This window comes from Hipposideros armiger, unplaced genomic scaffold, assembly GCF_001890085.2.
Source record: "Hipposideros armiger isolate ML-2016 unplaced genomic scaffold, ASM189008v1 scaffold_950, whole genome shotgun sequence".
NCBI classification, from domain to species: Eukaryota; Metazoa; Chordata; class Mammalia; order Chiroptera; family Hipposideridae; genus Hipposideros; species Hipposideros armiger.
Window position 1 is genome coordinate 279,258 of NW_017732300.1, and position 23,149 is coordinate 302,406.

The 23,149-nt window shown below is 39.4% G+C and overlaps 1 protein-coding gene across 3 annotated transcripts in view; it reads right to left on the reverse strand.

Annotated features, from left to right (window-relative positions):
• Positions 1–3,053: 3,053 nt before the first annotated feature.
• Positions 3,054–23,149, reverse strand: part of CEP350 (centrosomal protein 350) — a 120,219-nt gene continuing 100,123 nt past the window's right edge. For all 3 annotated transcript variants that reach the window (XM_019630821.1, XM_019630822.1, XM_019630819.1), the window contains 7 exons: positions 21,759–21,895; positions 19,597–19,679; positions 16,519–18,515; positions 15,263–15,670; positions 15,018–15,164; positions 13,382–13,504; positions 3,054–6,848 (listed from right to left, as the gene is read on the reverse strand). In XM_019630821.1, coding sequence (XP_019486366.1) covers positions 6,684–6,848; positions 13,382–13,504; positions 15,018–15,164; positions 15,263–15,670; positions 16,519–18,515; positions 19,597–19,679; positions 21,759–21,895 — 3,060 coding nt within the window. In that variant the 3' untranslated portion in view covers positions 3,054–6,683. The remainder of the gene's footprint in view (positions 6,849–13,381; positions 13,505–15,017; positions 15,165–15,262; positions 15,671–16,518; positions 18,516–19,596; positions 19,680–21,758; positions 21,896–23,149) is intronic.

Genomic DNA, 23,149 nt, shown 5'->3' on the forward strand with positions numbered 1-23,149 from the left:
AAACAAACAAACAAAAACACCTTGGCCATATGTTCAGGTAGCCACCCAAATTCCCATCTGATTAAGATGCCACACTCACAGCCCAAACAGCACAGCGAAGGGCTTGTTCCTGTGACATAAAGCGAAGCTTTCACATTCCCTCTCACCCCCAGACAGATGGGGGAGAAAGCACACTGCAATGAGCAGCTCAAGCAACAACTCTACAAAGGCCATAAAAAAACAATTTACCGGATGATATCCCGCCCAAGAAAACTCATTTACACATGAAACGCTATGCTCTGTCACACCGTGGGTGACACTGGACTTGGGGTGGATGGAGGACCAGGCAGCCCCCTGATTAGGCTGTGCTGGTAGAACCCCAGCCTCGGTACACCCAACCATTCTTTCTTTCCTTGGGCTGGAGCACACTTCCTGGGGTGACGTGTGGTCGGGACCACGGTGGCGTCACCAGTAGGGCCTCCCAATTCAAATACGAGGCAGTGCTACCTTTGGGTGCCTCCCTCCTGGGGAACCCCACGGGAACAGGGGAAGGGATGACAGAACAGCAGGACCCCAGGGTTTCCCCGGCCATGCTAGGACCGCTGACTCTAGTGAGTGATGCTACAGGATATGTCAAGTTTATTCGGGGTGTGACTTCCCTCCCCAGGTGGGATGATTAGGCCGAAAGGTTTGGGTCAAACAACAGGGCCATGGATCTCAAGGAAGTAGAAGAGGAGAGCATCTCGGGCCTCGCAAGGTGCGTGGAGTAGGTGTGAAGTGGGAACTTGAACCCGTCTTCTCACTCCTACAGAAGCCTGTGCTGGGCCTGGCACCATAACACTCTGATAAGAACCAGCACAGCCAGGAAGAGGCGGCAAACTCAAACAATGCTGGCTTTGTCACCCCCGAAAAAGTCCCTCATCCCACACTCCCATTTTAATGGCTTGTCCAGGACACGACGACTTGGATTTTCCTCTAGCCCAACGAGAATCACTGAACTCACAGCCAAGGTAGTGACAACACCTGAACAGCCCTGAGTGAGTGATCTGCTGGCAGAACAGGGTGGTGTTTGTGTTACTGCCAACGCCTCTTGCTGTGGGTTGATCAACAATGCAGGGAAGGAGCCTCGGCTGGGCACCCTCAGGCCCCCAGACTGGCTTTGTGGCCTCTTCAGTGGGCTCAGTCCAGGCCCTGGGGGTTTCGGTGGAGGACCATCCTCCAGGGAGGGCAATCATTGTCCTGGTCTGGGTCTGCTAGTGACCCTGGCAAAATATTGACTCAAAATGGCAAGGGGGCTCTGCGAGCAAGCTGCCTTTGTCTGGCTTGTTCAGTGGCCGATTCACCCAACTCCACCTACACATTCGGGGGGCAAACGATGGTCCATCCGGAGAGGGTGTGCTCTATCTGTTACATCAGTGGTCCGGCAGGGTGGGTGGGGTGGACTGTCCGGAAAGGCGGGCGTGTGCAGCTTCTTGCCTCCTGCACCCTCACATCGGAATGGGCCCTGAGCCTGGAACGCTTCCTTATTTACCAAGAGTCCTCACGGCCTGTGCCGCTTTATCCCCTTGTGCAGGAATGCCTTTGTTCAGCTTAAGCACAGGCGTCAGCGGCCCCTAGCTTTCTGTATTTCAGACCCCACCCGGAAGGGGTCCAGGTCCTCCCACTTCAGCAGGAAGTGGGGTGCTTGCAGTCACATCACCCCCTCCAGTATTGGTGTGGACCCGCTGGCCATGAGGGCATCAATGTTTGCAAGGGACCGGATCTTATGCACTTTCCTCTTTTGCAGTGGTCTCTTCCCTGGGTGGCACTTACCTGCCTTTTAACTGGCTCCACAGCCTGGCCAACCAGTGGACAATGAAACTGTCCCATGCTTCACACCTTTTTCTGTGGCAGCCATGGCCTCCTGTTTCAGAGCTTTACTGGGATTTTGTAGGCAATTGGTATGTCTTGCCAGTATTCATTTCTGTAGACACTCACCATTCTTACCTTCGCTCAGTTGCCACCCTTCCACCTATCATTTTCATATATTTTGAGTCAAGGACACAGGTATTTGGTCTTTTCCAAGATTCAACCACCATTACTACTGTGTCCTCAGCACCCAAAACAGGATCTAGCACATGGCAGGCATTCAAATATGTTTTATAATTCTTAGAATCTGCAGCAATTTGGGATCATCTTCTGAGATGTGACATAATGTTCACGTGTGCAGGGGTTAAAGTGTGGCACAGATGGCCATCAAGAGGCTGCTAGAGGAATTCAAGTGAGGTGATAGTGGGTCCTTCTCATCTGTAGGAACAGAGATGGTTATCCTGAGCGCCACACCCTTCAGGGCACTCCATCTTTGAAATTCTTTTATTCTCGTACGAGTAGATGTCTAGCTCCATTCTTCTTCATGCTCCTATTTCTAGAAATAAATTATAGCCTCTACACCTACTCATCAGATGTTGCCCTTCTTTGTGGCCCACTTAATGGTGTGTGGTCTTTCCATATGTTATCTTGCAAGGGTGATCAGAATTCGAGTCATTTGGGAAAAAAGATATTTGCCATGAATTACAGGGAAGAAGCCCATCACTACAGAACACAGTTATAATTTACAGGGGTCTCTTCCCTGACCCATGCCCATTGTTGTTGGGTCCTTCTGTTACATATTCTCAAACCCCGTGTCTGCTTCCTTTGCAGCATGTATTGCAATTTATCATGCATTGTTTTCGAAGGTATTCTTTGATGAGTCTTCCATTGGACTTGAAGCTTCATGAAGTCAGGGACCACGTCTGTCATCTTTGCTGCTCCCCCCCACCAGCACTCAGCAGTGCTCAGAACAGCAAAGTGTCTCCACGACTGTTGAACGCATGAGTGATGAATGCCAAAGTACAGGCTGCTCCGATGTGTGATGACACTTATGTACAGAGTAAAAAGCCCCCCCCCAACCCCCCCCCACACACAGCTCGCCTCATTCTGTGCCCACGAATGCTCTGCTCTGCTACCCAATTAGAATCAGACATCCGTGAATTCTGCAGGGACAAGCTTTCTCAACTTAGCTCGAAAGGTGAAAAAAATGAACACCTGACATGAAATGAATTTATAAATCAGTTTATTTACAGATTTTTTTATCTTTTCTTAAAGTACATTTCAGTTAACAAATCTATTTACACAGGTATACATGGGAATTCGTCCCAGTTATGTTACAGATCATACTTACAAACCACACCCTAAGTTTTCTGTGCAAAGTTGCACTGGATGTGACTATTGGCTGAAAATGGCCTGAAGACCAGGCTATTTACACATACACAGTAAACGGGTTTGTTTTTCATGTCTGCACAATACAGTACACACACGGAGGCCGGGCCTCCCAGAGAACACTTTGCAATGTGTTTCCCAAGAAGGCTTTGCAAAGTCCGGGAGGAAAAGCTATTAAACATAGGTTCATTAAAATGACAGTACCTCCTTTACATCAGTTGACATTTTTTTCTTCACATTTTTATAATACAAAGATATTTTATTGAATTGCTGCACAACCAGTTTAAGATGATTTGTAAACATGTAAATTCCTACAATTTGCATGAAACATCATTGTAGTTCTATCATTTGCTCTTTGAATTAATGTTTCATTCACTAGTATTCTTAAGGTAGTAAAAGAAGATGTAAGTTTGAACTTCTTGCAGAAAAGTTATGAGTCTCTAACGCTGTGCGAGTACACACTTTATTCAAGTATTGCAAAAAGCTAAGGCCACTTTTTTTCAAGACAAGAAAAGTGAACAAAATTGTTTTTATCAATAGGCCACAAAACTCTTATGAGCAATGAAATCTCTTCTGAAAGATAATTTCTCAGAGACCTGTAGTTACAGAAGGAATTCTTTTCTTTTAGGTAAAAGAAAAACAAACTACCTTCCTTATTAACTACTTTTGAGCTCTTCCCCACTTTTCCCTAGAGTAAAAATTCCTGTTTAGACCTGAAGAGGGAATCTATACCCTGTATTTATTTAACCCAGAGTTAAGTACCCTGGATAGCACAAATTATTTTGGACTCAGAAATAAATCTGAAGCCGATATGTTGGTTTACTACTAAATTCTGAGTGCTATTCTAAAAGATATTACTGCTGATGCAAAGATCTTTTTCTTAGAGGAATTATGAAGAAAGGATGGGCGTGTGGGGAGAAGGAACAAAGATTACAAAGAGGGAATATTTAGATTCTTGGTTAAGAGGCAGAGCTTGATTAAAAAGATCCCAATAAGGAACAAGTGGCTGGGTGTCCATGTTTATCATTCCCAATCCTAACAATAAACCCCCTTCAAATTTATCCCAAGAGTTAATAAGAAATCTGCTCATTATAGATTCCTTTGTTTTCTGCTACCAAACTATGAATAATCATTTCTAGCAAGGAGTACAACAGACCAATTCCTGCCTCACGTGGAACCCAAAGTTCTTAGGACAGTAAAGAGAGATGGAGCATGTCAGGGTTGCCGCCACGTTCTTACCAGAGGGTAAGTCCAGACTGCTGGCTCCAGGGACTTACAGCGTTTCTTTCCTTTTCTGGAATCACAATGTCATAAAGAATAAAGATAAACTTTCTTATTAAAAACTGATCTAGGTCCAAATAATGAGGATGTAGAAAAACAACCTATATTCCTATATTATTTTCATATTCATTTATAAAAAATTTACAGCAGCTGTAAAGTTTCAGTATCATAAGGACAATGTAATCCTACAAACAGCCAAAGGATGTAAGACAAGATGTTTTCTGTCTGCCAAATAATACAAACTGAAAAGAAAAGCCTTGGCTTTTCCTTGGCCACATGAAAATCCTATCTCCACACTACTGGTTAATAACCCCAAGAAACCCTAGCTTCTCTTAGTGAATTTGCTCATTATGGCTACGAGACCAGAGCTCAACATCAAACGCCCAAAAGAAATGCTGGCAGGACATTAACCCGAGCATTTCCTGAGACCCGATCACATTTCAGTGCTTTCCTTATTTGTCAAGAGCTATCATACCAGTCATTGTGCAAAATGCAAATATTCCAATGATCATTTCAGCGAGTTTCTCATTAATGACAAGATGAAACCAAAGAGGGATGGAAGTGTGCATAGTGAAACATTGGAGACGCGAAGGCAAGTTGGAGGAAAGATGCAGAAATGAACGAACGTGCACACTTAAAAATTACACCATCTTTGGGGTTTTTCTAACATATCTTTTGAAGCTATAACATTCCAGGGTATTTGTAAATATGAATCCAGTGGATGTCTTATATCATGCTTCTAGTCAGGACCTCCAATATTAAGGCATTTACATTCACGCCTAAGATTATCCACATTCTTCTAGATTACTTGATAAGAGAAACCAGTCAAGAAGGCAGGGTACTGAGGTCCCGGGAGAGCATCGCCTGTGCTCTAACATAGCAGCTGGAGTCTATGTGTTTTTTCAGATACAGGTAAGAGTTGTAAGAAGCAGTGCTGCTGAGAGGCAGAGTTGAATTTTTACAGTGTCTTTACAATGTTTTATCCCATTCCTGCTACTGCAGATGACCTTGGTAAAACCCATCTTCTTTTCACTGAATAACACTGCCTTCTTCGATGTACATGGGTTTGTTAAAACCGTAGGTTTCCTGTGCAAAGACTATGACCATAGAAGCTTCAAGACGGAAGTATAACTATTACGAGAATCTTTCACTTCTGAATAGGGACACACATTTTCAACTTAATAATTTATCTTAAAATAAATTAAAAAATGTTCCATAGCACAACACAAGCACACAAATAAGAGACAATATCTTTTTGTCTTTGGTGCACACACTCATTTCCTAATTCATTCAAGTAACAGCGTTTCTGCCTTCCTGGGGAGAGATGGCGGCTGACAGTTTGAAGGCCAGAATGAATGATCTCCACTTTTGCCTGGATGCCTGAGATGGTCCCGAGGATCTGAGAATCTGGGAGCAGCTGGCAGAGGGAGACAAGGGCAGAAGAGCCAGCCCTGCACCAGTCCTTTGAGCCCAGTCTTCTGTGGGGGCATTTATTTGCTTTCATGCCCATAGGGAGAAAACTGAAAATAACGCAGAGGTTTAAAATTCTTCAGATGGCGCTCAGAAAGCGAGGCTACTGCTGACTTCTGTGAACTTGACAGTCCACGGGTGCTGCTCAGCTACAGTAATGGAAGAAAATGGTCTTCCCAAAGAAAAGACATGAACTCCAGAACGTGAACCAGGTGCGCATCGTTGAACCTGCCTAGTTAGAAGTGGTTAAGGGTTTAATACTGTTTAGAGACCATCATGTCCATTTACGACTTTCATGGTACAGACCAGGATTACATTTCAAAAATGGTCTAATGCGTTTATCTATATACCTCTCCTGCCTGACTTCAGACTCAAGGAAGTGCCACCCTAGTCTCAGCTACCAGGTAAGTCTGGTGTTTTCAGCCCTCATCTGAGACCCGGCAGGGGTGCTGACAAGAGGTGTAGAATTACAGTGTGTGTCAACATCAGGTGTGCAACCCTGCCCGGTGACGATAACCACCACGGCCAGCGGACAGTCTCAACAGGCAAAGGCTGCAATACCAGATACCGCTTGTCCTGTGGGCTCCAAACCAGCAGTCTCTCAATACAGGTACGTGGTCCAGAGCACTCTTGTTAGGATGGAGATGGGTGTGTATCAGGAGGCAGAAAGGCCCAGACGCGTGTTAGCACTCAGTGTTCGATTTATTTGCAAGATGTCACACAAGTAGCACTCGCCCCTGTTTTTCACTGATCTGATTCAGGACATCGATAGTATCTCTGATCAAGGTCTCAAAGATCCCATCAGCCAGCTGCATCTTTACACACAACTCATCCTCATCGTAATTCACCCACTGGGCCTCCTCTTCATGGAGCTCCTGCACCTACAATTTAGAAAACACGAAGATTAGAAAAGCCCTGTCACGGGAAAGCTAGGACATTTGTTATATTTGCTGACTTGTAGTCCCTCCCATCCATGGGACTATATGCCAAGGAAATAAGCCAGAGAAAAAAGGTACATTATGTGATGATATCAACACTCCTTTTAAAGTTGCACCAAGTTAGAAAAAACTCAATGGCAAAATAAAAGTAGGCTCAAACTGTCAAGGTGGCTTCAAATCAGTCAAAATAGAATTTGACAATATTCTAGTATTTTACAGATATTAAGGATTACCAGCATGTTGTCTATGTCAACATGAAACAACGTGTAGAGGAACTTAAAGGGGAGAGAAGAACGCAAGTGACTAGATATGTGTTCTCACATGTATAAAATGCATGTATCCAAAGACAATGCTGGATCTGACTCCGGAGGGTTATAATAAATGAATACAGTTTAATATTCATGGGAGTAATTTTTTAAATGTGCTGCTGCTTACGCTTATTTTAAAAATCACTGCTATATAATACTTGTTCCTTTTGCATTTCAGAATTTGGGGATTCCTAAGGTAAACCAAAACTAATCAAATTAGAACTGACCAAGATTTCTGCTTGTTTCCAATAAATCTTTAAGAAGTGCTTATAAAGGAAACATGTCAGACTGATTATACACAATGATGCCAGCGGGATGGAGGCTAGGTGCAGAGAGTAAAATTCTGATCGAAACACAAACTCAGCCAAGGTATTGCAGTGATGGGGTTCTCTAACGGGCAGTCCAACTTGGCAAAAAAGCCACAAGCTCCTGACATGCCCTGATCACAACTGCATCTTGAAAAAGACAGAGGAATTGAAGAGGGGAACTTGTTCTGGTTCCCATTATGAGGAAAGAAGAAGGCTCTTGGCAGAAAGAGACCACATCACCCAGGAGTTTGAGAGAGCGAGGGAGGGAAGAACAGAACTGGCCAGCACATACCCGGGGCCAGGGCTGCCAGAGAGACCACGAGGCAGCTGCTACGTTCCTCTCTTTGAGGGAAGTTGTTTGAAGGGTTTGTAAACATTCACTCCTTTGTGCCCTAACTTATGCTCCACGAACAGATAAATCACCGAAAAGGATGCTACGGTCAAGTAAGTTAGAAAACACCCTCTAGAAGTTTCCTGTATTTATTTGATCAAAGAATCATTTTGTGTGGATATGTAAGAAATATCATTAACCTACCAAGGAACTGATGTTCCTTTTATGGAGGACGCTGTGGGCAACAGCTTAACGCAACACTTCTCAAACTGGTGCTGAGGGGGAACCAGGTAGGTGTGTCCCCACAAAAGATTTCATAACGCCCACAAATTTGTTTATTTGTTCCAAGTTGCACAGCTTTTCTAAGTTATCTCAGCCTTTAGTGTTAAATCTGTTCTTTGAGCAATATCCTCCCCAATAACACACTGTTTTTGCCCTTACACTAGAAATACAGGCTCAGGGCATTATCCAGGACAGCTCCGTGTTCCCCTGACGAGCCCCCACGGTATTCTCGTCAGTATTAGCAAAAGCTCTGCCCCTCCTGAAGGACAGGAACTATTTCCCTGTAGGGTGTGAGAACTGACATCCTGTTTTCCTTTTTGCTTTGGCCATCAGAAAGCACACGGCCCAACAGGGAACTTCAAGTATGGCAAGTGAGAGAGCTTACAGACGGCTGCCTCCATTTTCTTCTGCGGGTTCTTAAGAGTCTTCTATTCTATTCTATTCTATTCTATTCTATTCTATTCTATTCTATTCTATTCTATTCATCTCCCTTGCTTCTGAAATGTATGTGTATGTAAATTAATGTATGTTAACTATAAATTAAGTGACATTAAAAAGTTAATCTAACAATAACTTCATTTTGTTTTGTTTTGTTTGTGAAGTATTAGGTTGGTAGAAAAGAGAAATGTGGTAAATGGAATGTGGCCAGTTTTCAGCAAGGATGTCAGGTCTTTCGCCATATCCTTTTGAACAGGATGGAGAAATAGAGACACATCAGTTAGGTGGACTTGTACTTTTTTGATTAAAAAACAAAACAACTATCAACCTGGAAAGCTGGTTCTGCCTGAAAGACTCAGGAGCTTGGCCCTCTGTGCGCCCAGTCCATCACGTTCATATTTCACTGTAGTCATCAGCCTTTGGAATTGTATTTTGTGAGCTCCTCAAGATTTTTTAATTTTTTAAATTATTTATAATTCCCCAGTAGCTCGGACAGCACAAACAGATGGTGTTAAACATCTGGCATTTGGATTTTTTAGTGAGTACTAAGAGCTCTCTTCAGTTCATCATTTTTAGCGATAACCTAGGTGAAGACAGGTACATCAATTTTAGAGGTACCAGGAAGCTGGGAACATAACAACTATGTTAGAATAAAGAACCCAAAAATGTGTTGGTAGTTCAGAATGGTGGGGCAAATTTAACAAGATGAAGTAATAATATAAGGTCCTGTACTTGGGCCCAAAAAATAACTACAAAAGCACAGGTTGAAATTTTAGTCTTGAGGTTTTCCTAAGTTTTTGTGAGTCCCTTGAGAATGATACAGGTAAAAATAAACAAAACAAATGTGACTGTGAACTGTGCTATCAAAGTATAGTTGTACACCGCTGAGCCATGACGGGGACACGTTCTAAGAACTGTGTCACAATGATTTATCACCGAGGGGACACCACGGAGTGCACGCACACAAACCCGCTGCTGTGCACAGTGGACCCGCCCAATGCTCCTGGGCTATAAGCCCGTACGGCATGTCACCGCAGCAAACAACCCGAGATTCAATCGGGCACAGGACAAACTGATGCAATCAGGAGACTCGGTCAGCTCAAGATGTCTGAGGCAGCTACCGTCACAGCACAGAATACTGTTTTACAGCAAACCTTTTTTAATAGCAGAAAAAGTACACTTTAAAATGATAAAAAGTATAGTTTAGTAAATACATAAACCAATAACTCAGTAGATTATCCTCATCATCAAACATCATGTACTGCACATAATTGTATGTGCTGTACTTTTATATAACTGGCAGTGCAGGTTTGATACACAGGCGTCACCACAAACATAAGTAATGCGCTACAACTTAGGACGCCACTAGGCGACAGGAATTTTTCAGCTCCATTATCTTATGGGACCACCATCACGTACGTGGCCCATCATTGACTGAAATGTCGTTATGTGGCTCATGGCTGTATAGTATATAGAAAAAGGGAAGAGGTTGTATGACTGTGCTAATTAAACAATACACAAAACATTGTATGGTCATTTCTGAGGTGTATTTAAAGAGGGACACTGACAGAGAGCTAAAGCTGATGACACAGAAGGGACTCAAAAACCCTATTAGACAACAGGAGAGAATACCAACATTTAATAGGAAGAAAAGGGCTCAGGTAAAACAAGATAGCTGCATCAAAGGCAAGTAGGAAGAATGAAAACTGTTATGTAAAGCCCCAAAGCTGTAGAAGCAAATTATAATTAATTACATGAGCATCAATTTAGGCTTAATACGAGAAAACTTAACAATGAACAGAGTTATCTAATACTGTTCAGATCATAAGTTGTAAAGGCAAGTCAATCATTAGCTAGGGATTTCACTGCAGAACTTGAATAAGTGCAATTCTACCTCCAGTAGGAATGCTTTTCAAGGCTACCGCATATAAAGGATATATAAAAGTTAGTCGAAGTACAGAAGTACCCCCTTATTCGTGGTTTTGCTTTCCGTTTCAGTTATCTGCGGTCAACTGTGGTCTGAAAATATAAATGGAAACTTCCAGAAACAAACAACTCATACATTTTAAATTGTGTGTCTTTCTGAGTAGCATGATGAAATTTCTTGCTGTCCCACTCCATCCCACCTGGGACGTGAATCACCCCTTTGTCCAGCATATCCACGCTTTATACATTCACCACCCATTAGCCACTTAGTAGCCATCTGGGTTATCAGATCAGTTATGTGAGAGACAGAGAGAGACCACATTCACATAACTCTTATTGCAGTGTATTATAATTGTTCTATTTTATTATTAGTTGTTGTTGTTAATCTCTTACTGCGCCTAATTTATAAATTAAACTTTATCATAGGTTATGCATGTATAGGGAAAAACAGTCTATATAGGTGTCGGTCTATCTGTAGTTTCAGGCATCCACTGGGGGTCTTAGAACGTATACCCCTCGGATAAGGGGGGACCACTGTACTTGTTACTCATTCCATAACATACATTGCTTTGACAGTGCATTGCTAAAAAGAGCTGATATCCTTAGCTAACCTAGGATGTAAATTAATCAATGTCTTTGTGAAGTGGTAAAGGGACAGTGAATGAGAACTGGAGCTGAAAGAAAGATTTCTCTTCTATTTTGGCTAACATAAAGAGGACTTTATGTCTATAAAACATTCTTTGTATTTTGCTTATCTCAACGCCTAAAGACTGATTAGGGACCTTCCTAGTCCAAACAACAATAGCTAAATTATATATTTTCTTAATCTGGAAGAAGCAACTGTTTATTATGAACTGTTTAATACAATAGTTTACCACCTTACAAGTGCTTTAAAAGAGCAATTAATATTCCGTTTGAGGTCAACACCCGTCCTTGCCTGTTCAGGGATATTGCTCCAACAGTTCTCTCCTCCACACCATTCCATTTTCTCTACTGAATTCTTCCTATCAGCCCATTTCTTCTTCCTTTTTTTTTCTTTTCCTTACATTTAGTTTGTCATATGTAAGGTTTTTATAAACAATCAGTGTACATTGTAACAGTTTATATTAAAAGCCAATTAAGTTTATCTAAAATGTTGCCTGGCTGCATAGCACATTTGACATTACTGCCCACACGAAAAGTGAAAACAAATGGATTTACAATAACTTTTGGCTGTTCTGGATTCTGAAAATGTTCATACACCTACCCTTTTAAGCCAAATGCATCGGAAAATGTTTCCAGAGCATGCAGTTTAGATTTGACATATTACCTTTTGTTACTACAAACACATTATTGACTAAAAACGAAAAAAAAGGGAAAGAAATAACATATATCTAGTAAAATAGGCAATATAAAAGGAGGACTAATGAAATTAAGCTGCCCCTTCCCCATTTTTTACATTCTAAACAATGATTCCATCAAGGCACATCATTAAAACGTGTTATTACAGGGCCGGCCGAGTGGCACGTTAAGAGCTGGCTTGGGACACCAGAGGGCCCCGGTTCGGATCCCACATATGAGGGCCAGTGACACTGCCCTCCACAGCTAAGATGCTGAACAACGGCTCAACCTGGAGCTGGGCTGCCGTGAGTCACCGGCGACGGCGTAGGCTGCAGCCCCTGTGGCAATGGGTTGCCATGGGCTACCGTATGTAGCCAGCAGCCAGCGTGAGCAGCCAGCAGTTGCCGTGAGAGGCTGTCCAGAAGCTGGCGACTGATCTGACTCCCCTGGGAAGAGCGCAATGATGGTGCCAACTTGGGCCAGTGAAGCAACGTCCTCCACAACTAGACTGAAGAACAAAACGACAGCAACTTATCTGTTCCCTTTCCCCCAATTCCCCGATAAAAATCTTTTAAAAAAATAAAACAAGTTATTACAATGATTTTTTAAGAAAATGGTAAGAAGGCCTGAGTTGGTAGGAAAAAGAAGTCAAAAAAAGCCTGAGAAGGGGAAGGGAGTAAAGAAAGCCCATTTAATCCATTTACAATAATTTACAGTCATTTTTTGTGTGTGTATGTAAAAAGTCAGCTTATTTCTTTCAAGCTAAAAGAACCCTCTCTTGTTACCACTTTCCCCTCCATTTTTCTCTTTACAAAAAAACTCCACTAAATTAATTACTGTGAAGATCAAATGAAACGTGAATGAAAGTGTTCAGAGACACATGTGAATTCCCCAAGGTTATTGCTACTACTTAACATACTTTTAGGGGAAAATGGATGAAAGACCATCTTACTCCCTTTCCGTTTTTTTTTTTTTTTTTTGGTTTGATAAATGTTTTTCCTAATACTAGAGAAATATACTGCAAAATGGAATATATCCTATCCAGCTATAATTCTGGATAATAATGAAATAATTATAGCTAATATTTATTGAGTTATATGCAGGGAACTATATATATTTACTCATTTAATCCTCTTAATTTCATCAAGTACGTACTACTATTATCATCTTCATTTTGCAGATAGGAAAATGAGACACAGAGGGGTTAATTAATTTGTCCAAGGTTACACTCCATGTAAATGGCAGAATAGGGGTTTAAACTCGGGCAGTCTGGCCCCAGAGTCTACACTGGTCTCTTTTCAATTCAGTTCCTTAAACTTTGCTTCCATTGAACTTGTAACTTCTTAAGTTCTCCATACCCACAAAATAGTGTTAAGTTATTCATCTAACAGTTCAAAAGAAAGCAATTTCTGAAACTGAGGGGCAGAAACGCAGCAAATGAAGGCTTTAAGACTTTACTATCATAGACTTAAGGTCAAATCTATTTCCTTTCCTTTTGGAATCGAGATACATTTTGATTTTAGGAGATGGTCAAAGTAAAACAGTTCAGTTCTATACACTGACCAGGATGTGATCCACTCGGTCTCTTTTCTTTCTTCCAAATTTTATCATTTTCTGCCAATCTGTTTTGTGGTTTGTCTCCTTTTTAAGACTGAATAACTTGAGTACTTCGGCTGCTATGAAGCTCTGTAAAAATAAGAGGAATGAATAAAACACAACAAAATTTCGTGCTTATAATGCAGCAGACTTATGCTAAGAATACAATATTTGTAATAAAAGAGCTTCCAAATTTCTTCTACCCACAGTTCCACTTAGCAATTTGAAGACAAATACATTCTATAAGCTCAGACTTTATTCATTTACAGAATTTTTGTTTTTACACAACATACAAAAGTAGAACCCACTGACGATTCTGCAAAAAGAAACCACCTTGGGGTCTCCTGTACCCAAGAACCACCATTAGCTAACTTCAAACTGGCAAAACTACTGAAGAAAGCATAAAATAAAAAAAAATGAATCTCTGACCTTGAAAAATCCAACATCAATTTTGGGAGCAAAATACAAGGCTTTGGCTAGGATAGCTTATTTTAAAGCGCCAAGATCCAAATTCAAAAAATATTAATCAAAGCTTCAGTACAAGCAGCATGATAATTTTACTGCTAACAATATTTGCACTATCATCCCTAAACCCACTTCACAACATGTTATTTAATATTAAAGTCAGTGGGGAGCATCACTGTGCTTGAGCCTCAGGCATGCATTCTGATGATCGCTGGTATGGATTATGTACCTTATTTTCAACTTACTTGTTCTTTGTTATGAATAATTTGGGTTTTTATTACTTCTTAAATATATTTAAAGTATATCAAACATAGTATATTTGAGTCTATATATTGTGATTACTTGTTAAAAAACAGCATCAGCATCACTTGGGAGCTTGTTAGAAATGCAGAATTTCAGGTCCTACTCCAGACCTACTGGTAAGAATCTCCCATTTTAACAAAATCCCAAGATGATCTGTATGCACACTGAAATCTGAGAGGCACCACACTGGAAATAAAACCTTTGCTGAATAAAGAAACATGTGAATAGGCAGACAGATCTCCACCAATGTGATGTTAGAGTGGGTTTGTTGGGGGTCCTGTAGCTTCAAGACACTTCATCTTTTCAGGGGCTTCTTAGATAAACATTACTTTTTATATATCATATTACTATCCCACATATTTCAAAATCACATTACCCATTTGGACCCTTCAAAATCAAAGATGGAAAGGTAACACCTATTTGTCCAGGGTCAGTATGTTTGATCTATGACGTATTTTCAGTCATACAATATTATACCTATCTCTAAATTACCAAAAACACACCTAAAAAGCCTATGTGATGCAATAATTTATCTCCCTATTTCCCAATTTTTCTTGATATTATAAGTTCTGTGTATATATAGAAAATGACTATTAAAAGTTGTGTTTTGATCTGCAAATATTGAGGATTCAGGATCCCCTCTCATGCCCATCCCTCCATTGCTCACGGATTTGATGAATTAACAAGTATTTACTGAATACCAACTATGGGGCTGGCCTTGAGGACAAAACGGTAATACAGAGGAGGGCTTGCTTTTACAGCATCACAGCATGTATAGATCTGTACAAACGAACAGCGAGTCAAAAAAGGAGATATTCTACAGTTTGCAGTTTACCTTGATTTCATCAAGGTTACTTGGATTTTTCACTCGTCGGAAGTAATTAGAGTTGACTCTGCACGGCTTCATCCAGACAGGCTGATTCAGGTTGGGATCCTCAGCAAATATTTCCTCAAAAATCTCTTTTGTTAAATCAAAGACCGCCTTGATATGGAAAAACAGAACAAAACAAAATGGCTAAGAACCCAAATTTCAGACAAGAGAGAAGTTTCAGGGTTAAATTAGCCTTCCATGTTACATACCTGTTTGTAGACCCTCTTACTAGTACTTTCTATGTCTAGACCCTTACTGGCACAGCCGAGCAGTTTTGTAGGAATACTGATGCTGTGAAGGTCGTGACCTAATTCTTTCCATTTCCAAAGTTCTTCTGCTGCATGATGTACGAGACTTTCTACTTCCTCTGCAGTGTGTGGGACTGCCAAGAGCGTTTCACATGGCTTTGGGGGAGCTCTTTTTGGTTCTGCCATTAGAGGAACGATCGTTTCTTCTGCCTTATTCTTTTGGATCTTGTGAGAAGAGCTCAAACCAAAGTCTTCATCAAACCAGTCTTGATCATCTCCTAATGCGCTCAGGAACTCCCGGCTGATCTCCAGTTCAGCAAGTCTCTTAGCAAGCTCTTCCTGTCCGCTGGCTCCAAATACCGGACTCTCCTGCAGAAATGGAACCATTCAAACAGAGCACCATTCAGTGACCTCAGATCACGTAAGATTTTTTTTTTTAAGACAAAGCAAATATATTATTTGTATATTTACTATCTATCTATAAATAAGCACAACAAAAACAATACGGTGGCTACTAATGAACAATTTAAGGAAAAAACTATCTTGTTTCCCATAACCCTGCTTACAGAAGCCTTATAATTGAATTTTTATAAAATGTTTACAGACTAGTTTTTGTTTTCTTTTTGTATCATTATTATTCTGTTTCTGAAGGACTGTCTTGTCTCTGGGATATGGGAATGGGATATGAAATTTCTCACCTTTGGTAATTATCTGGCTCAAGGTACTCAAAATTATTACTTTTGCTCAATTGTCCATGGGCAATCTAAACAAGTTGATGGTCTGAGTACACGTTATAGTGGATTTAATTCAGTTTTACCAGAATCAACATCTCAACTGGTAACCTCTGCAGGGCAACTATGACTGAGTAGATACGGGGACAAATAATTTCACAGGCCAAAAAGAAATGGGTTGTGACCCACTGGAAAGCTCCATGGGATAACTCTGTTCAAGGACTCTGAAGGGACTCTAATCTGTGGACAGCACTCAGGGGTTGTCAATCCAGTGACAACCCGGCAGTGTTTGTGACAATCCTACAGTGACCACTCATGACATAACAGAGGACAATTATATACTTTAGACAGGAAAATAGGTACAAGGTCTTTAAAAACTAGTATAGTGATGTCTATCTAAAAGCAACACATCACCAAAAAAATCTGAATTAAAATGCACTGCAAAGGTAAGGTTAACTGACATTTTTTTCCAGACACAATACTTACAGGTCTGGGACACAGGTCTGGTGAGGAAATCTCTTCTTTTTCATCTTCCAATTCAGGCCTTAAGAAACCACCCAGAACACTTGGCAACTGTTCCTCAAGATTTTGGGACAGGCATTGGGGTGGTGCTTTCTTTTGATCGTCATCGAGAAGCTCTTGATTGCTAAGCTGGATTTTCTCATTCCTAGCTTTTTTGATTTGTTGTAGTTGACTGACTGTGTCCGTCACAAACGCTTTCAGTAAACTGTCTGTCAGGAAGCTGACTGTTTCTAGTTGTTGCTTTGACCTTTTTCCCTCACTTAGCGATGACCTCAGCTGGGCTTCCAACTGGCTCTTTTCTCGTGTTAAAAGGTCCAGAAGTGGGGTAGAAAGCTTGTCTGAAACCTCGGGATGTAGGTTTTCTTCCTTTTCTGTAACCTGTTGTTGCTTCAATTCTTCAGAAAAGGTGTTGTCTAAAGTGTCGTCTTCTACAGCAAAGGAAGCCTCTTCGGAGGTACCAGAAACAAGGTCTTTGTTTTCTTTTGAAGAGATCAGTGAATCCACTGAGGACTGCTGGTGAACATGGGCTTCAAGCACCCCCGAAATGTCCTGTACACTGGCTGTTTCTATGTTAAGGTTTCTATCAGCGGAGGCTTCTATATCGTGCATGCTAGGTGGAGCTTTCTCATGAAAACACTCAACAGCATCCTTTTCTCTCTCAAACGTGGGACCCTCTGTATCTTTGCGTTCTTGATTACAGTAATGATACTGGTCATCTGAGTAAGAGCCTTCGTCCTCGTTTATGTCCACATAGTCATCAAAGTTTTCTGGAATGTGAGATATTTTTTGAGGAGGAGCAAAAATGCCATGTTTCTCTTTGCACACAAAGTATACGATGCCATCGTACGTTCCACTGTTATTTCCTTCTGGTTTATCCAACTCCACTCCAGCCCAGAATCCTTTAGCAAAACTAGTCACGCCTTTGAATCGGAGAGTTCCTGGCTGGACATTGCCAATCAACACCCGATCACCAATGTGAAAGTCAAGTAACTCATCTGCAACAGGAGCTGAAGCCAAGGAAGAGGGTTCGGCAGCTTCCCGTCCATGCTCCACATCGCTGCGTTCCTTGCTCTTCATTAGCTCTGTAGGGGACTTGAGTTCTAACAGCCTTTCGGAGTGGATGTTGCTATGGATAGAAAGGCTTTTCTCACTGAGGCACTCACTGACTCCCTCATCACTCCCAAAGCTAGGCGCTAGGCTTCCGGAGCTCCTAGCTGGCTGTGACTTATCTCTGCAAGACTGAGAGTCTTTGCTGAGCGACAACAAAGATAATGCCTCAAAGTCATCATTGTACAATTTTGCTGAAATGTCCCTCTTGAAAGAAGACACTTCAAAATCTTCAGAGTATGTTTCTTTAGGAGCAAGAAGATGTTCCGACAAAGATGAGTTCCTTTCCTTTATGTTCTTTTGTGTATGAGTATCTTTTTCTGATTGGATGCTTTGACTATGATCCATCGCTTGATCTGATTGTCCCTCTTTCAACTCTGTTTTATGAAGATTTTCAATGGCCAATCTAACTAAGTCTTTCTGAACATTTATAGACTCTAAAGGAAGATCTTTCTTTGAAAGAATTTCAGATGAATCTCCCTGCTCCAGCTCTAGTTTTAGTAAGACATTGGGCTTCCTGGATTGTTTAAAATAGGCTTCTTCAACCTCGCTCGCTTCCAATTTTGCATATTTTACTTCTTGTGTTTCTGATTTTTGACTAGGTTCATCTTCAGCCTTGGCATCTGACACATCCAGAATGCTACTAGGGGCATTTAATTCTTTGAGAAGATGTAATAAGGGTACATTGTCTAGAGAATCTCCAGATTCTGCTCTGGTTTTCCTTGATGACCTGAGAATAGGAGATGAAGTCTGAAAATGCTCTTCTGTTCGACTGTCCAGTTCAATCCTTCTCTTTGCATATGCAGATAAAGACCTTTCTGACACCGATCTCTCAGAACCTGACAATGCAGCATCTTAAAGAGAATAAAAAATACCACACCAAAATTATTTAATTGCAATCTTTCAATTTCTGGAATTTGAAAAGTTTAAATAAAAGCTAAATCTTAGTGAGGAAAACCTCTGGTATATAAAATCTGACTTGTTTTGGTTATAATATAAGGTAAGGCTTTCCTTTAAGAGAATATACAAACATTTAAAATGACTGAAAATTTCAAGTTGGAATAATGTCTTAAGTGTTGTTCTAACTTATAAAGCAAAGAAAAATGGATCCAAGTTTATAGAGGCATTGATTTGCAGGATCATTCTCAATCATGCAAAAACAGAATTGTATGACAAATATTACATGCATTCTTCAAATAGGAAAGCAATGAAGGGGGACAAATATACTTCCAAAAGCATATATACTTCTAAAAGAGTGAATTTTCCTAAGGACTTTTAACTAAGCTCTTGAACGTAAAAAAGAAAAAGAAAAAAGGTCAGCTATTTCTGCAAATATACACTTTAAGAGCTAAAATTGCATAAGAAGAAAATAAGTAAGATCTGATGAGCTAACAAACCAAGAATTAAACATTTTGAATTCAAGTTGCTATTCTGTCATTGTTACTAGATAGGCTTTTTCATGACTCAGTTTTGTTTTATTTCCTCATTGATATACATTATTTTCAATAATTCTTACCTTTTTTTGGAATAAATTGAAAAATAAAATGTATAAAACCATTTACCCTGAGAAACAGTACAGACAGAAAATATACATAATCAGAAACAGAATCTGATTAAGGGAGAATTGAAAGATGTTGATGATATACTCAGCCATTTCAGATTAATGTCTTTACACCTCAATTTTTCTCATAAATTTAGGATGATAAAGACTGATTCACATAACTTATGTATAACCAATAAATTACTTTAAAGTATAAAAGTAACTTAAAATATTGAATAATCTATTATCTAAATAATCTAATATTAAAATATTAAATAATCAAAATCTATTTTGATTTTTCAATCAAAAACCCGTGGAGGTAAAAGTGTGTAGGCATTTGCATACATCCACAGTTTATGCGGACATGGCGTCATTATTTTTTTCTAGCTACATACCAGCATGTTCAGCAATAGACTCCAGGGATCCTCTGGAACGTTCAGAGTCTGTTAGTGATTTCCAATTCTTTGCCGTTTCAGATCTGAAGTAGAAATTAATAAGCAGAAATAAATATATTGATGGTACTATGATAACCAATAACAAAAGCACTCAATTCTTAGACAACCACTTCTTTCTTCTTCTCCCAACCTTTGCCACTTGCATCAAGCCTCTCTCTGACCCTCACTGCTCTCAGTAGATGACCTTGCCTCTTTTAGTGAGAAAAACAGAGGCCATCAGCATGGACTTTCTTGACTTCAACCTTTCTATCTACAAATGTATCTATATTCACAGACACCCCAACTGCCTTTCCTCCTATATGCTGGTCATCCCCATATATCTAACCCTGACATCTTTCCTGGATAATTCCACTTAGATTAACAAAATTAACATTTTAAAACCAAAATTATGAGCTTCCCATAAAAGGACACCTGAGGATTATAGCTTTTAGGTTAATGGCACCTTGACCCAACCAACTACATAAAGACAAACCTGGGTATTATCCTAGATTTCCCATTTCTGTATCTAGCACTTTAATTAATCAAGTCTGCTTCTTAAATATTCCTAAAATCTATCTCCTAGTCCCTATTTTTATTATCATTGATTATTTGAGCTCTGGCTTAGACTACTTTCTTCCTGCTTCTAAGCTTACTCCTTTTTAATTTCCTTCATACTGTAGTCAGAAAGATCTCTCTACATGCAAATATGATTGTGTCATTTTCTGGTTAAAATCCTTCAGTAGTTTGGTTAATAGAACTCTAAAACCATTCAATGGTATTGTGTGTAGAAATTAAAATAAAATTTACAATTTATAATAAATGGAAAAATGTATATAAAGTAAAATAAAAGCATAAAAAATCCTAGAAGGAAATATATCTAATTGTTGAGATTTACTTTTTTGGGATAGTTGGGTATGCCATGATTTAAACTTTTTTTTACTGCTTTCTTCAATATTCTAATAGTAATAGTAATAGTAATAGTAATGGTAATAATAACTAATACATCGTGCTAATTGTGTGCTAGGCCCTGTTCTAAGTTAAATCTTTTAACCCCCATAACAAGTTTATTACTTAGGTGTTATTATAAGGATATAAATCTATTAAAAAACAAGCACAGAGAGGTTAAATAACTTGCTCAAAGTGAAACAGCTAGCAGGTACTGGAGCAAAAATCAAACTCAGGTAATACTAAATTAATTGTAATGAGCCTGTATTACTTCTGTAACAAACAACAAAATCCGAAAATATTTCTTTTAAACCTCAAAGGCTTCACATCTTATAAAAAACCGCCAAAAACTACTAAGAATGAGTACAAGATTGTCACAATTTGGTTTTTATTTATTTGTTTAGTTTCTTCCCCAACTCTAGCAATATCCTGTTATGTTCTGCTTCTATGATAATGCCATGTTCTTTGTTGCTTTTGGTCATTCATGAATGCCCTTCCCTCTGACATGCCTATTCCTCGGTCCCACTGACCTGCCTAAACCCTACTCATTGTTCAAAATCTAGTTTAAATATTACAATCTTGACTATTTATATACCACATTATATATCCTTATGTTGCTACTTCGTGTCTTCTTTACCTGTATTTACTGGCTGCATAATATTCTATCCCTGGAAAGGACCATAATTTACTGGGCTACTCACACATTTTTGGACTAAAGACTGTTACCAATATTTTATGAATAATAGGATGTTGTGATAAACATATTATTGCAAACAGAGATTTCTGGTAGCCCAGATTTTCTTAAGCTAGATTTCCAGAAGTGGAATTATTGAGTCCAAAGTTACACACTGTTTTTGAGTTTTGAAACCCTGCCAAATTGTTTTTCCAAAGGTCTACGCAAATTTACGATGCTATAATCAGTGATACTGGAGAATACTATTTTCATTGCATCCACCAGGTTTCAGGATTCAAAATATATCTTAAAACTGTACCTTACTATAAATTTGATTTGTAATTATATCATATGTAACAATTTTACTTTAGTGAAACTAAAAATGTAAACCAATATTTTCAGTCCTACAATTTCAGTTACTTAAGATAGCTTCTATTAAAATTTTTTTTTCCTTATGTTTTTCTCAAACAAGGCAGGATATAGATAAGTTAAAAAAATTTTCTACCTGTGGATTTGAAGGGGCTTGATCTTGGGTTTTTCAGAAGCTGAGGGGAGCGTTTTAATCTGAGGTTTGGCTGTAGGCGACGTTTCCAAATCTCGGCTAAGCTCGGCTTCAGTTTTCTTAATGAATTCATCATATGACTAAGTTTAGAAAAATCAGAGGGGTCACTATACAGAAATTTCACAAATGATTTGAAATTATAAAATAGTGTGTTTTATGATAAAATAGCAAACAGTAAAGAAGACGCAATGTAAAATTCTTTCTTTCAGCATCAGTATCATTCCCCAGAGCCCTATAAACAGTTACTTACATATCCTTCTTGAAATAGTCTATGTATATGCAAGATGTAAAACTGTAATCCTGATATCTTTTTGGAAACGATAAAGTCTCAATCTGAAGAATCTTAACACTTACGAAGTAATAATTCAGGTCCTGCCACGTTAAAACTTCTTTAGCTGATGATATAATTATTCCTTAAATTATTCCTTAATTATTCCTTAAAGGGTGGCCTAACATTTGCATGGTATTTTTAAGAAGTTAGCCATTTTGCTTAAGAAGCAGTAAGCTTCTTAAGGGGTTAGCACTTAAGAATACAAATCCTGAAGAGAGGGAAGGGTGTGGTTGGGAGTATAATAGTTCAGAGTTGCAAAAAATGTTTCCTAATTATTAACCATTCTGTAAATAAAACTTCACTACTTGTTAATTCTAATCTGTATGAAATCTAAAGGAAGCCCTCCATGTATTAAATCTCTTCTTAGTTTTCTGGACTAAAATCTCTATGTTTACATCTCTCACTATTTGAGACTACAGCTGTTTTGTTCAACACAGTATGTTTAGTACCTACTCACAGTGTCTGGCCCAAAGCAGGTCGTCAATAAATATTATAGAATGAATGAATGAGCAGATGGATGCTACTGCTGCAGAGCCCTAAAACTTGGGCTAAAATCCCTACTTTCACAACTCTCACCATCCAAATTACCTTCCTCTGAATTCTCAATACCAAAGTAACTTTTGGTATTAACCATACTACAATTAGATAGTCTAGCTAGCTAGGTATATATATATATATATATGAGGAGTGTGACTTCTCGGGTCTGAAAGCTATACTTACATGAGTGAGCTCACTTACTAAATCTGTGATCAAATAAAATCTAAAAGGTGTTTTTCATTTCAACTGCTATGATTATATTTCTCCATTATATGCTATACTTTTGAAACCTAAACACAGAACTTTCTTTCGTGTTTATTTAAACCAGTTAATAAAATGCTGTGTAAAATGGATCCTTACAGCACTTTTCTAGAGATCATTTTGGCTGACATATCCATTAATGAACATTTTTGAGCAATGCTATTCAATCTAATAGCATTTCATTTAGCTCTCAATGGCTCATTAC